The 13,809-nt window shown below is 43.9% G+C and overlaps 1 protein-coding gene across 1 annotated transcript; it reads right to left on the bottom strand.

Annotated features, from left to right (window-relative positions):
- Positions 1-282: 282 nt before the first annotated feature.
- On the bottom strand, positions 283-11,248 carry VPS18 (VPS18 core subunit of CORVET and HOPS complexes). Its single transcript, XM_028723028.2, has 5 exons — positions 10,994-11,248; positions 8,022-8,163; positions 6,636-6,727; positions 3,867-5,737; positions 283-2,459 (listed from the first exon to the last, which is right to left on the bottom strand). The coding sequence occupies exons 1-5, from the start codon at positions 11,082-11,084 to the stop codon at positions 1,731-1,733; spliced, it is 2,925 nt and encodes a 974-aa protein (XP_028578861.2). The 5' UTR covers positions 11,085-11,248; the 3' UTR covers positions 283-1,730.
- Between the last annotated feature and the right edge of the window lie 2,561 nt (positions 11,249-13,809).

Here is a 13,809-nt window from a genome sequence, read left to right as displayed (position 1 = left end):
ATTTCATTATGGAACATCTTCATTTCAGTTACGTGTATCTTAAACCAACGGGAAAACGAACAAAATCATTGTTTTGTGATTGTCACAGTTTGTATGGTACCTGGAAAGAATGAGTGGTGGCTTCCTATTGACTTCTGTCACTATATAATCCCTTTTGTTTCGTAGGTCATACAAGACTTCAAATTTCCACCCTTCTTATGTACTGAATGGTTTCTTAAAGTAGGGCAGTCTAAAAATGATTATGATAATAATGCCACAAAATAACTGCGCCAGACATTCCGATGGTTCTGTGGGTTGCTTTTATAAAGAAGCTGGGATATTTTCAGGAAAAATCATAAGGAACTAGAAACCTTGTATCCCAAATGTAGTTCTACTTTGCCACATTTTACAGAATAATAAAGAATGTAAAAAAAGGGGGGGTGGAGACTAGAACCAAGAGGAAATGTAGTTCTAGTTACATAGTACCTCTGACATGATTTAAACTTTGAGTCCCTTAGCTGGCTTTCCTTGTGACCTAAAGTCTATTCCACATCATTATTGCCTTTAAAGAGGGAGGGAGGAAAGATATCTTTCACCTTACATCCAACAGTTGTTCCAACCACACCATTTTTCTATGGTCATTTAAGGATGTGAATCCTGAACTGTCCTGCTCCAGCTTCAGGATGGATTTGCTGTTGGCGACATGCAACTTTCCAATTCTATGTTTTAATATCAGTCCACAAAAATGTGCAGCTAATAGTGTACAGCTGTTAAGACCAGGAATGGCCAGGTGCTGCTATAATTAGGTGCAGTGTGAACATTCAAATGAGAGAGTGTGAAAAATAAAAAGGCAACAAAACTAGCATGGAACATCTTAGATCTGCACAAATGCTATCAAGTCAGAGTGCCATAATTTTTTTTCCTGCATACTGTGAACAAAATGAAGAAAACTTACAGAATGTTAACACATTTGCAGCTACCTGACATAAGCTTTCAGAAAACTAAGGGGGGAAAGAACAACACAACCTCAAAAGAGAAAAATATAAATGTAGCATTTTACATGGAATTGCTTTGCCTAAAAGTGAAGCTTTTATGCCATATTATAGGCAAACTCGGCCCTCCAGATGTTTTAGGACTACAATTCCTATCATCCCTGACCACTAGTCCTGTTAGCTAGGGATGATGGGAGTTGTAGTCCCAAAACATCTGGAGGGCCGAGTTTGCCTATGCCTGCCATATTAAGACAATGGACGTGTGTCCGGAACAGGACTTCATGCACATTTTCTCCTTTTATATTTCTGACACAGAACGCGGTCTCAGTCTCGCGACCAAGAAAAACAGCAGGAGATGCTCCACATTTGAAAACAATACAAGTGTATCCCCACCACGGCCCAATTCTTTATAGAAATATGGGCGTAATCCAGATATGGTAACACAAGTGGTAATGTTTGGTTACCTCTCAGCAAGAAAAACACCCATTTAGAATTCATATTAAGGATGTCTCTGAAGAAGCCTTGTGTAGGCAGCTGTTAAGAGTGCTTTGTAGAGCTTCAATATAATTGCCTTAGTAGCAATGACCTTTACTGACACCCCACTTTGCCCCACTAACTTACAGATTATGAAACTCGCATAATACTTTTTCAAATCCCCATCGAGCTGACATGCCTAAGGTGCCTGGTGGTTAGCTGCCAAGCCTCATGCTCTCTCTGCAGGCAGTTTCATGCTCCAGTACAGGCAGGAACATGTCGGTCTTACAGCCAGCTCTGCATCTCCTCTTCATACCTCTGTGGATCAATGAAAGGCTTGTCAATGGACCGGATCATCAGCTCTCCACAATACACACATTCAGCTGCCACAATATCATCAATGTCAGCTTTCATCTGCTCACGGCTTAACTGTCCCTTTCCTTGGCTAGAAGTATCGGTGTCCTTAGGCCGGTGGTGGGATTTGGAGGGCTGGCTTGTGGCCGAGAGCTTCTTTTGAAGGTCCTCCAGTTTAGCCTGCTTGTAGGCAGGCAAGTTTGGATAAACTGCCTGCAGAAGGCAATCGTAGTGGAACATGTGCCCACAGAGGAAGAGGTAGAAGGGGCGGTTCAGGAGCGGGAAGTCACATGCCGCACATTTCTCCTGGGGTTCCACAGAGCCATATTTGTTCCTCATTTCCTGAATGTCTTCCCGGATCCTTTTGGCACTCTGTGTGGCTTCCTCCATCTCCGTCTTCAACTCCTCTATGTGCTTGTTGTAGGCCTCTAGAGAGTTGCAGATGGCTTCCTTGAAGTGATCGATGGTGACAAAGTCTGGAAAGAACGGCAGGACATCTTCAATCTTCAGCAGGTTGCAGCTGGAAAGGCAGGCCATGGCCTTCTTGACATCCTTCTCTTCCTGGACAACATGTCGCGCGATCTTCAGCCAAAGCTTCTTCCTCAGCTCCTCATCGTCTTCAGGGAGGTCTGCACAGGACTTTGCCATATCTACATCCACCTGGGAAGAACAAAGCAAAAAGGAAGGAAAGAAAGATGAGGAACTAGTCACCATTTACCCCTCTCTCCTGTCACTAAATACACAGTTGGTAAAGGAAAGACACTGGTAAGAGGAACCAGACATAGTTACATAAAAATAAAGGTAACAAGAGGAAGATGATGTGTCTCATCTCCCCCAACCAAATCTTGATGTTGTTTCGGTTGCTGCTTTCAGTGGTCAGGGATCATTTTGGAAACTCATCTATCCAGAGATGAAACAAGACAGAAAAATTCAAAAGGAGTTGCATTTCCCCATGGGACACACTTTTTGCTCTTAACCAACATGGCTGGGGAAGCCCAACCAGATGGGCAGGGTATAAATAATTTTAAAAGTTATTATTATTATTAGTAGTATTAGTATTAGTATTAACATAGAGAGAATTAATAATGTAGAAGACCATTTGGATGCTCTCCTTACAAAACAGAGGTTACTGGATGCTTTCATTAATTGCCCACAAGAACAAGAGTCATATAGCACCTTAAAGAGGAACATGTTGATGAATTCACATTTCAAACGCTTGTCTGAAAGACAGTGAAGACAGGGGTGGTTCCTGCTGAGCCTCTACTGGCAGGGAGTTTCACAGGGCAGGACCTGCCATGCTAAGGGCTCAGTCCCCAATAAAGGCTGACTGAACCTTAGGGGCATGGGGAACCACAAGAAGTGCCTCATATACACATGGCCAGGAGAGGGAATTCTAAGCAGTGAAGTCAGAGGGAAACGAAATGGAAGAAGTACAGACAGTGGGTTATATCAAACTCATGTCTCTCCACGGATGAAAGGCTTGGAGTCTTCCACCAGGGGAACACAGATCAAGGTGATCTTTGGCGATTTTGCCCTCCCTGTTACATTACTTCCTGTGCTATTCCAAAGGGTCTCCCAACCCTCTGGAGCAGATTGGAAGTGATGAAGGGCGGAGGGGGAATTTCCAAAGATGGCTTCACTCCCTGTTCCACTGACAGTAGTCTCTGCTGGATCTAAGAGCCTTCCAACAGTAGATGGATGCCAAGTGTACACAGGCCAGCAGCAATTATGTGAAGGTGACATAGAAGAGCTAAATGAAATGTTGTTGTCTAGAAACAGAATCTCTCAAAATGCCAGGTGCTGGGACAGATAACCATAAGCTTCTTGTGAGTTTCCCCCCAAACAACTGCTAGCTGCTGCTGAAAAGAACACCCAACCAAGCCAGCAATGCAATTATTCCATTAGACAACGCTGTACTAACAGACTCTTGCTTTCCAGACAATGAATACAACAACAGTGTTTCCCAGGTCTTCTGTCTACACCAAAACTTCCACAATCCTTTCAAGCCTTAAAATAAATCTAATGCGTTTTTAAGTGCATAAACGAACGGGGTCATTGTTCCCCTACCTGCAAAGCGAGATCCACAGCTTCCTCGTACATCTCCATAACTTTGTACACGTGGACACAAGCCCGGTGGTGGCCGTGTTCTGCACAGAGCCGAAGTGCGTACTTCAGGTCATAGTGGATGTTGTCGGCATAGGTTCCAGCGCGTTCCAGATACGACAACAGCGAGTCAGGGCGACACAGAGCATAGAGCGACAAGAGGTAATTGTGAATGGCCTGCTGAGTCTCCTTCAGTTCACTCACACAGAACTCCATGTATCGAATGGCTTCGTTGATCTGCTCGGTGCTCCCACTCTGGCTGTAGTTGACAAGGGCAGGGATGAGGTTCTTGGCATCCAGCTTCTTCCCCATTTCGATCCAAGCATCCACCAGCTTCTTGGGGATGTGCTGGATCAAGACAGGAGAAAACTTGTAGAAGAGCACGTCGTCCCGGATTTTGGACAGGACTTCCAGAGCTTCGTTGTAATTCTCATGCTGGCAGTAATGGGCTATCACCCGTTCGTAGTCATGCATTATGACGGCAAAGTACACCATGTGTTCCGTGTCCCCGTGGCTCGCCAGCAGCTCGTGAATGGTTGCTCGGTTGTTGAACAGACAGTCTTTGTTTTTGGGGCCGCCCAAGAAGCTGCGGAACTTCTCCCGGGTCTTCTCGTAGAGGTCCCGTTTGGATGCGTCTGCTTCCAGGACTCCAAGGCGGTTTAAGTACAGCTCCGTCAGCCACGTGGTCAGCAAGGTTGTCTGAGTCTTTTCCGAAGGCTTCAAGCTAGCCAGTTTCTTAATCAGAAACTCCATCAGCGCCTCTTCCTGCTTGGCTTCGATAAATTTAAGCGCAATCTCCTCAAAGTAATTTTGAGTCAATGCGTAACACTTTGCACTGTCCAGGTATCTCTTGTTCTGGAAGCAATATTCGGCCTCCTTGGCCAGCACGATATCCAAGCACTCAGGGCGGTCCTTGCAGTACTCTTTAGCCAGATCAAACTTGTTGATGTTCGTATACATCTTCCACACGTCACGGGACTCTCGCTGCACGTTGTATCGAAACACGGCCTTTTCTGTGTGGATCCAGATTTGCCCAAACGCGGGGTCTTTGATCATACGCTTCAGCGAGCCAAACTTCTCCAAGAACACATCCTGGAAGACAACTTGCCCATTCAGGGTACACACAGCCTTCACTCTGTCGGGAAACAGCAGCAGAAAATGAAACTGCGTGAGCACTATATTCATGGGTTTGTTGGCTACCGCGTCTACGTCAGATGGATATTCCCAGACCTGCTCATCGCTAAGAATAGAGTCGGGACGTCCGTAGTCCAGCGATCCGTACAGGACACCGTTGCCCATCATCCAAGCAAAAGCACTGGGGGTGGAGCGAAGCTTAGGAGTATAAAATGCAATTTCGCTGTAGCCAAGGCTAGCTGGAAACTCGCGGAAGCCAGGCAGGTGATCTGCAGGCATGCTAAATATCGCTCCAAAGGCTTGCTGTTCAGATCCCTCTGGAATCTTGCCAACAAACTGGAAAAGTCTCTTACGAGTAGTGGCAATGATAAAGCACTTCCCATCAATTCCTCGTTCTATCTCGAGGCAGCAGACTGGGGCAGGTCCTGCCTCCTCTTCTAGGTTATAGATCTGGCGGAAATACGGGTCAGGGTTAGTGCCGAAGAGACTGCCTTCACTGACCGAGACCTCAGCCTCGTATATCTGGCCTTGGGATGTTCCCACCAAAATGGGGCCCGTGTTCATCTCCGAGCCAAGGAACTTGTTCCAGCCCACACTTTCAATCAAATGACCTTTCCAGCGTGACAGGATCCGCACCTTCTGAACACTTCGGTTCAAATAGAGGCACTCACTGGTGTTCAGGGCAATGATAAGGTGAGAACCTGTAGTAAAAAAGGGACACCGCAACAAAGATGAAAACAGAGGATCATAGCAAAATACCTCTCCTTAGACACATCTTCTGGTGCCTAAAGTTTTCAGAAGGTTCTAGAAATAGATTTGACAAGCACAAAATATTCAACTCCCCTCCTCCACATCATATTTGTCTTATCATTAAATACCTAGCATAACACTATAACATTATCTGTCATACGCATTTAGACAGGAAGGCCATTAAAAATCCTGATTATTCTTCAGGAATCTCCTACTTGCCTTCATTGTTTCCATCCAAATAAGAACACTCATAATCATGCATAAATGTGATTTAGAATTTGGCTTCTTTGGTGTCAGTAGATGTCAAATTTGCTACAAATTTGAATATTTTTAAAACCCTTACTAAGATATCAGCTAACCCATTACTTTACCTTATTTCAGTTAACAGAAACACATTCTTCAACATTACCAGCTTCACTCAAAGATCAGTTTATCTTGAGAAGACAGAAACCATACAAGCTGCAGTGCCCCTGTGATAAATCTTAAGATAACGACATGTGGACATCCAAGTCTGAATATCATCACTGTCCTATGACCACATTTAATCAACAAAAAGTGTACTGAAGGAATACCCTTACAAGACGGTCTGACCAAAAATATACCATAGGTAAAAGAAGAAAGAATAACAGAGGCTATTGCAAATGTGTGTTTTCACATGAATGTGCACTTTACAAAAAAAAATTCCTTAAGGAAGAAAAATAAATTTTGTTAATACTGTATATGGAGTGAACTAGGGATGACTTTTCTAGACAGAAACATTCATATTGCATGCAAAAAACAAACAAACCCCATAACATGATGTTTGTGGCATTTACTGACAATGCCAAAGAGCCCTTTGCAGCTCCTCACCTGTGTGGTCCAAAAAGAGCTTGTGAACTCTGGCTTCATCCTTTCGTCCAAGCTCTACCTGGTTAGGCTCATCTGCCTTGGCCAGGTCAAGCCTACATAAAAGGGGAAAGAAAGCAAATGGTTGAAAATTAGGGGGCGGGATTGGGTGGGACTAGCAGAAACTTTGCTGCTTGGCAGAATTATCATTCAGGCTGGGATTCGGGACTGGAGCGGCCTCAGTTGCCCTGACTGATGTTCTGTACCTGATATCCCCATCTAGATGTTAATTATGCTGGATCTCTCAACAGCTTTTGATATCAACAACCATGGTACAGTGGTACCTCAGGTTACATACGCTTCATGTTACACACTCCGCTAACCTAGAAATAGTGCTTCAGGATAAGAACTTTGCTTCAGGATAAGAACAGAAATCAGTCTCCGGTGGCGCGACGGCAGCAGGAGGCCCCATTAGCTAAAGTGGTGCTTCAGGTTAAGAACAGTTTCAGGTTAAGTACGGACCTCCAGAACGAATTAAGTACTCAACCTGTGGTACCACTGTATATTATGAGACTGCCTCTGTGAGATGGGAGCATTGTGATCTTCCTACCTACAGCATGAGTTCCAGAAGATGGCACTGGGCAACTTCTGATCTGCCCTGTTGCCATTACTCTGTGAGGTACTGTGGGGTTCTATGCTGTCCTCCATGCTATCTAACATCTATATAAAGTTGGTGGGAGAGGTCAGCAAATATTTGGGAGTTAGGTGTCATCGGTATGCTGACAACACTCAGATCTTTTTCTCCAAGTCACTTGAGTCAGGTGAAGGGGCTGGGCCACTCTCTGGTCAACATAATGGGCTCAATGAGGGCCAGTTAAATAAAACTGAATCCCAGTAAGTCACAGATTGTGTAAAGTAGTGGGTCCAGACCCTGAGGTTGTCATATAAGGCCCTTTGCCATGTGCCTCCGTGGTGACAAGAAAAAGGACCTTCACAGTTATGGACCCTATTCTGTGGAATGTGGAAAGTCCACCAAATACAGACATTCACATTATTTTGGCACTAGATAAAGACTCTCCTCTTCTCCCAGACATCTGACTGTTAACATCCTTAGGTTTTGCTGGACATTTAAAGGGATTTACTTTGTGCCAATTATGATACATGTATTTTCCTTGGGGTTGTGTGGGTTGTTTTAGAATTGTACTGACACAGTTGTGGGTTGACTTTATCTCTGCTTTCAATTCATGTATATTTTTATATTGTTTGTAATTTTATGTTGGGATTTTTTTTAGTAGAAAGCGTCTAATAAATTGATTGATAATAGGAGGGAGGAATTCAGCATCATATTCTTCTTTCATCCTTCCCACACCCGATGAAATTTCAAACACGATAACAAAAGATTGCACATACCTAAAAATGATGTCTTTTCCAAGACTCATACACAGCTGGTTTGAAGAGACAACCAGGCTATTAATCTTTTCAGGGGGGTTGAAATCAATCCTCTGTTTGTTAAAAATTGGGGTCTCTTTTTCTAGGCGAGCATTCACATACCCTTAAAAAAGAAGGAAACAGTTAGGTTTTAAAAAATTGAAATCAAACTGCAGCACAATCCTGTGTATAAACCCTCAACTGCCATGCACTTACTAGACATGGAAAAGTGATCCAATTACATACACTGCATTTATTGAAAACAGTTAACTGTCCTTTGTGCCAAATAAAATAAAGAGAAACATTAATTTATTCCTGTTGAGGCATGTGCAGAGTGCCCATCCTCATGCCAGCAGAGTGTGTCAAAAGAACAGAGAAACACCAAAGAACTCTAGGAAGAGTCAGTTGCTTTATATAATCCATGAATAAACCAGAAAAGAATGACCAGCACACAATAATGCAAGCAGGTTTGCAAAATGTATGCACTGCAAATAAAATTCAACATCATGCAAGGGGTACTTCTAGGACTACGGTGAAACTGTGAAGCTCCATTGTTATTTTTGCAGCTGGGTGCTGCATGTTATTTAAGTAATCTTGATATATTTATTGTATTGGAATGTGGTTGTTTGATATGTTATTTTAATTGCTTTTTTTGCTATGTTATGAAATGCTTGCTTTGTTAATATGAAATTGTTTTTCTTAGTATGTGTTTGAAATGCATCCATTTATTTGTTGTAAGGCACTTTGAGCATGGTTGGGTTTTTTTTGCAAAGTGACATACAAGTAAAATGAATGAATTAAAAAATGCATACAAAAGCAGACTGCGTAGGTTAAACAAAGACTATTATAAGAATCTCAGTGTTAAAAGATATTAATCTGGAAATATTGAGAATAAAGATACAACTTGTTTCCAATCAGACATGCACAGCATTGTGCTGTAACATTATAATCTCTCATTCAATCTACAGCTACCATACATAAAAGATGATGACTCAAAGTGGAAATGAATCTAATGTGCTTTCCAAAATATATATCCCTTTCCTTCTGGTTCACTTCCCATTTTAAAAGTCTTCCGTTAAATGCAGGAAGTTACAACACACACGCTAATGACAGCTGCAAACAATTTCACTAAACACACTTAACCACATTTGTTAGGGCTTTCATCTCACTAGTTTCTGCAAACGTTAGTGGACAGCAAATTGCACTGGCCAATACAGAAAGATGCAGAATCTTCATTCATACAAATATTCAAGGATGTTATTTTACTACACAGATACACAGCCTTCTGTTTGGGAAACTTAAAAATGTGTAGTTTCAATAACTTTTGAAACCTTTCCAAGGTAAATATGTCTCTTTTCAAGATCAAAGAGAAGAGCATAGTTTTCCACTGAACTGGAAAATAGTGTGACATCCTCGTAGAATAACACATAAATGGAGCCATTTTTTATCATCCACAAACAGATATTATCAGAGCTTTTGGACCACATCTGTCCTTCAAAGACACCCATTTTTCCTAGGCTCACATTCATTGTAAGTCTGCAGAACACCAGAAAACCCTTTAAACAAGATCTGCCCATATCACCTCAGGGTGGATGACAAAAATGGGATGAGCAGTTGTGGGTCCCTTCCCAAGTTAATTAATATCAGATTCACTGGAAGCAAATGTGGGGGCGGAGAACCCTGATGCCAAAGGAATTTATATAAGCGGCAATACAAGCCTGGGAAAATGTTCACAAGTAACATGTACTTGGAAGAACTGACACGGACTAAAGCAAATGTTCCAGATCATCCGGCTTCATTCTTTGCAACATTGACCTATGCTGTTCCACTCGTCTCAGTTCTTCCCAAAGAGTTCCTTTACTATATTCTGGGATGGGAAAGTTCCATTAGCACTGAACTGAAACACAGAACGGCACTATGGCAGCTGTCTTCCAGATTTTGACCCTGCTTTAAGGTTACCCTCAAATCACAACCTGTGTTAAAATAGGACGGCATCTAGATAACCGCAGATTCTGTTTGCTTTTCATTCAAATGGGAGTGACACGAAAAATAAAAATTGTATGACAGAGTATAACAAGAGGTCAGCTGTGGGCTCCTTTTTTCAACTATCATTTCTGTTCTGTTAAGACTATCCGTAGCATCTGAAGGACCATCTTTTCCCCCACAGATCTACCTGTGGGTTGCAACCAACACAGAGGACTCTGTTGTACATCCTAGCACACAGTGACACAGGACTGAATTTCTACCCCAGTAGCATCTTCTAGACTATGAAATTCCAGATATAAACATCTTCAAATGCCTTCCGACAGCAAGAGTAGGCCGTTCATGGTACTGCTTAGCGATTACTTCTGCTGCTTCATTTTTGTGTGGCGGCACACAAACATGGTTATTTCAAACTTCTAATCATGTTTTAAATTTGCTGTAAACCTCTCTGAGGCCCCTACTCAGGTAGGAGAGTGGGATATAAACATTTTGAAGAGATAAATTGCCTCCATTGTGAACTGAGAAAGAAGCAGAAGCGGTGGGGGTTTGATCTGAGAGTAACAAACAGGAGGGAAGGCAGGAAAACGTTTTGCCACATCGGCGAGGGATCCAGAAGGATCAGAAGTCAGATCGCTCAATAGAGCCTATGGCTGCTTACTCGGGAAAGAGCGGCCTTAAAAGCGAAGGGCGCATGGGCGTATCCAGTATTTTTGTTGGGGGGCAGGCCTTTAGTGGGGGGGGAGGCAGAACCACAGTTTGCTATGCATTTTTATTTATTTTTATTTATTTTTGAGGGGAAAGCAGCTGCCCCTCCCTGCCCCCCCTTGGCTACGCCCATGGAAGGGGGCATTGGGAGAATGTGCATTCAACTCCTAGCAGAGAGGAGGAGGCAGAAAGAGCTGAAAGACACGCTGCTTGAAAGAAGAGACTCAAGTGCTCTAATGAATGGATTCTGCTTCCCGTCCTCCTACCCGTGTGCGGGATGCCCAGGCTGGCGCGGTTCTGCTGCGAGGAAGCCGAGTGCGAAAGCGAGTCCACGTACTGGTCCAGAATGGAAGCCATGGCTGCTCCGGCAGGCGCCACGCCCAGCCTCCCCGGAGAGCTCTTCCAAGCCGCTGCCGCAGCACCTCCTTGGCTCCGGCCCCCAGAGACCGCCAAGAGGCTCAGCTCGGCCCTCTCCCTCCCTCTCTCCCACCACCGCCTCCTCCTGCTCCGATCAGCTGACGAGACCCGCGAGCGCAGCCTGCGCTTCCTGTTTCCGGGTCGAAATCCCGACCATAGAGAAGGGAGCGCAGGCAAGAGAGTTCAGTGGGCAGCTTCTCTTGCGTCGCCCGACTTTCTAGGCACAGGAGGGGAGGGCTTAGGACAGGTGTGTGTTTTTAGAAAGAGTAATAAATCCAGAAAAATATGAAATGTTCTCCCTATGTATGAGGGCCTGAGTTAGACGCGGAGTGAACGTTTAGCTTTACCATTATTATTATTATTATTATTATTATTATTATTATTAATTAAATTTCTGTACTACCCAGCCTTCATTTAAGGATCACAGGGTAGTTTTGCAATATAAAAAAATAAAAAGGGCTGGCAGGAGGTTATCAAATCGCTGTAATGTGTTTCTAGGCGCACAAACTTGGACCTTTTTGCAATCGTTCGGTGGATTTTTAAAATGTATTTATTTAAATACACACGCACACACACACACATATAAAACTTAACTACAATAGTCTCTTGTGTTGTTTACAAAGATGCAGTACAAAAAATAAAAATCAGTTAAACTGTGCAATCAAATTTGAAAGGTTCTGCAATACTGAACACACAGCACTTGGTTGATGCAAGCTGGGCATCAGAGCCACAGGGACCGCTAACAGTGGCTCCCTGAAGACTTCAGTGATTGGGCATGAATACAAGGGATTGGACGTCCTTGAAGTATGCTGGAGCCAAATTGTTAAGTGCCTTATAAATGCATGCAAGAACCTTGAACTGGTAGCGTGTGGGCAGTCAGTGTAGACCCCTGAGCTCTGGAGTAATGTGCTGGTGATAGTTCGTCTGCAGTGTTTTCCATCAGCTGGAGACTCTGGATCAGGCCCAAGGGTAGCCCCACATACAGCACATTGCCGTAATTGAGTCTTGAGGTTACCAATGCATGGATCACGGGGACCGGATCACCCCTTTCATAGCTATTGTTGATGTACCAGATGTTGCTGGTAATATGCACTCCTAACCCTGAGGCCACCTGAGTTTCCAGGGACAAAGGTGGATCCAGGAGCACCCTCAGACTCCAAGCCTCCAAGACTCCAAGTCTTGAGGGAGTGCACCCCACCCAGAACAGGGAGCTAGCCAATTTCCCAGAGACAGGAACTACCAACCTACAGTGCTTCCATCTTCCTAGGGTATTGGCGCTCATCCAGTCCACCATAAATGTCTACTCAGAGACAAGCCCTGCTGAGCTCAGCTGAACTTGTTTCAATCCTATATCCACTTACCTGGGACTAAGCTTTATTTAAATCAATTCATTAAAATGAATTCATTGAATTTCTGGATACATGTGTAGGATTGTGTTGTTTACATTGGTAGAAGGAGCTAGGGGACATCCTTCTGGTTTCTTTTAAAAACTTTTTATCAAATAAGGCCCAGTACTAAACTCCTTTTAAAAGCCTATTTGTAACATTATTTTTTTCCCATGGACTGAAATTAGCCGCTGGGGAAATTCGGTACTTGAAAGCCCAGCTGGCTTCAGTGCTCCCAAGAGGGGCTTGAGAACAAGACAAGTAAGCTGGTACTCAGCGCCTGAGGGGAGAAAGAAGCAGCTCTTTCCACAGGGTGATTAAAATGCTTTATCTTCTTTCATACTCACAGAGCACAGCATATGAACAGCTTTGTCTGTGGCACATCTGTAGATGAATAATATGTTCAGTATCACTCTGAGCTGGACGAAGACATTTTGCTGCCTGAGACAGTGCAGCAGCTGCCCCACCCCTCCAGTTTTGACTCCTGAAATCCCACAAGTGTGGCTTCCCCTTCCCTGGCAGTAGGGGGGGAAATGCTAACAATTTGCTGCTCCAAAATCAGCTGCCTCACTGTCAGCAGGTGCTTCAAACGGAGGTGCTGTGAGTGAGGAAATCAACTGATCTGGATGGAGTGATCTGGTGTTGGACCCACACACCCATCCAAAGCACCAAATTGTTGGCTGGAGATCCTTCTGGAATTGGAGCTGCCTGGAAGCCCACATGGGGGCAGATAAGAGTGTTTTCCCCCCAACTTGAGTTAGTGTGACAGCTGCAATCCTATCTTGGGAAAACAGACCTAGCCTCAGTCATGGATGTGGTAGCTGCATCCATGCTGGCCTACTGTAATGCACTCTTAGTGGGGCCGACTTTGAAGACTACTCAGCAACATCAGCTCATACAAAATAGGGCTGCTTGAGCCCTTCTTGGGGCGAGACGGTTCAACCACATCACACAGCTCCTATATCAGTTGCACTAGTTGCCAGTGTGTTTCCAGGGCCAATTCAAAGTGCTGGTTCTGACATTTAAGTCCATAAATAGTTTGAGTCCAGGTTATTAAAATGGACTTTGGAAGCCTAACTTGTGTGTCAACCTTTAAGATCAATTTAGACTTGTGGCTACTAGAAGTAGGGTCTTCTCAGTGGTGGTGCTGTCAGTTTGTATTTCTTAGTGCAGAAAATATTGATCTGATGTGTAGAGATCTTTCCTCTTCTAATTCAAGAGGGTTCTGGAAGCTTCTCTGTGTGAGAGAAACAAGCAGATGTTTGGGTTATTCCTTCAGA

Source organism: Podarcis muralis, chromosome 1 (genome assembly GCF_964188315.1).
Source record: "Podarcis muralis chromosome 1, rPodMur119.hap1.1, whole genome shotgun sequence".
NCBI classification, from domain to species: domain Eukaryota; kingdom Metazoa; phylum Chordata; class Lepidosauria; order Squamata; family Lacertidae; genus Podarcis; species Podarcis muralis.
The sequence above is the reverse complement of the archived record's forward strand: the minus strand, read 5'-3'. Positions and strand labels throughout refer to the sequence as shown.

Bases quoted from the DNA above. Each gene is read 5' to 3' on its own strand.
- VPS18 (XM_028723028.2), bottom strand. From the start codon at position 11,084: ATGGCTTCCATTCTGGACCAGTACGTGGACTCGCTTTCGCACTCGGCT. The intron at 6,728-8,021 runs GTATGTGCAATC...CCTTTTATGTAG, and splicing joins GGAAAAGACATCATTTTTAG to GCTTGACCTGGCCAAGGCAG. The intron at 5,738-6,635 runs GTGAGGAGCTGC...TTTTTACTACAG, and splicing joins GCTCTTTTTGGACCACACAG to GTTCTCACCTTATCATTGCC.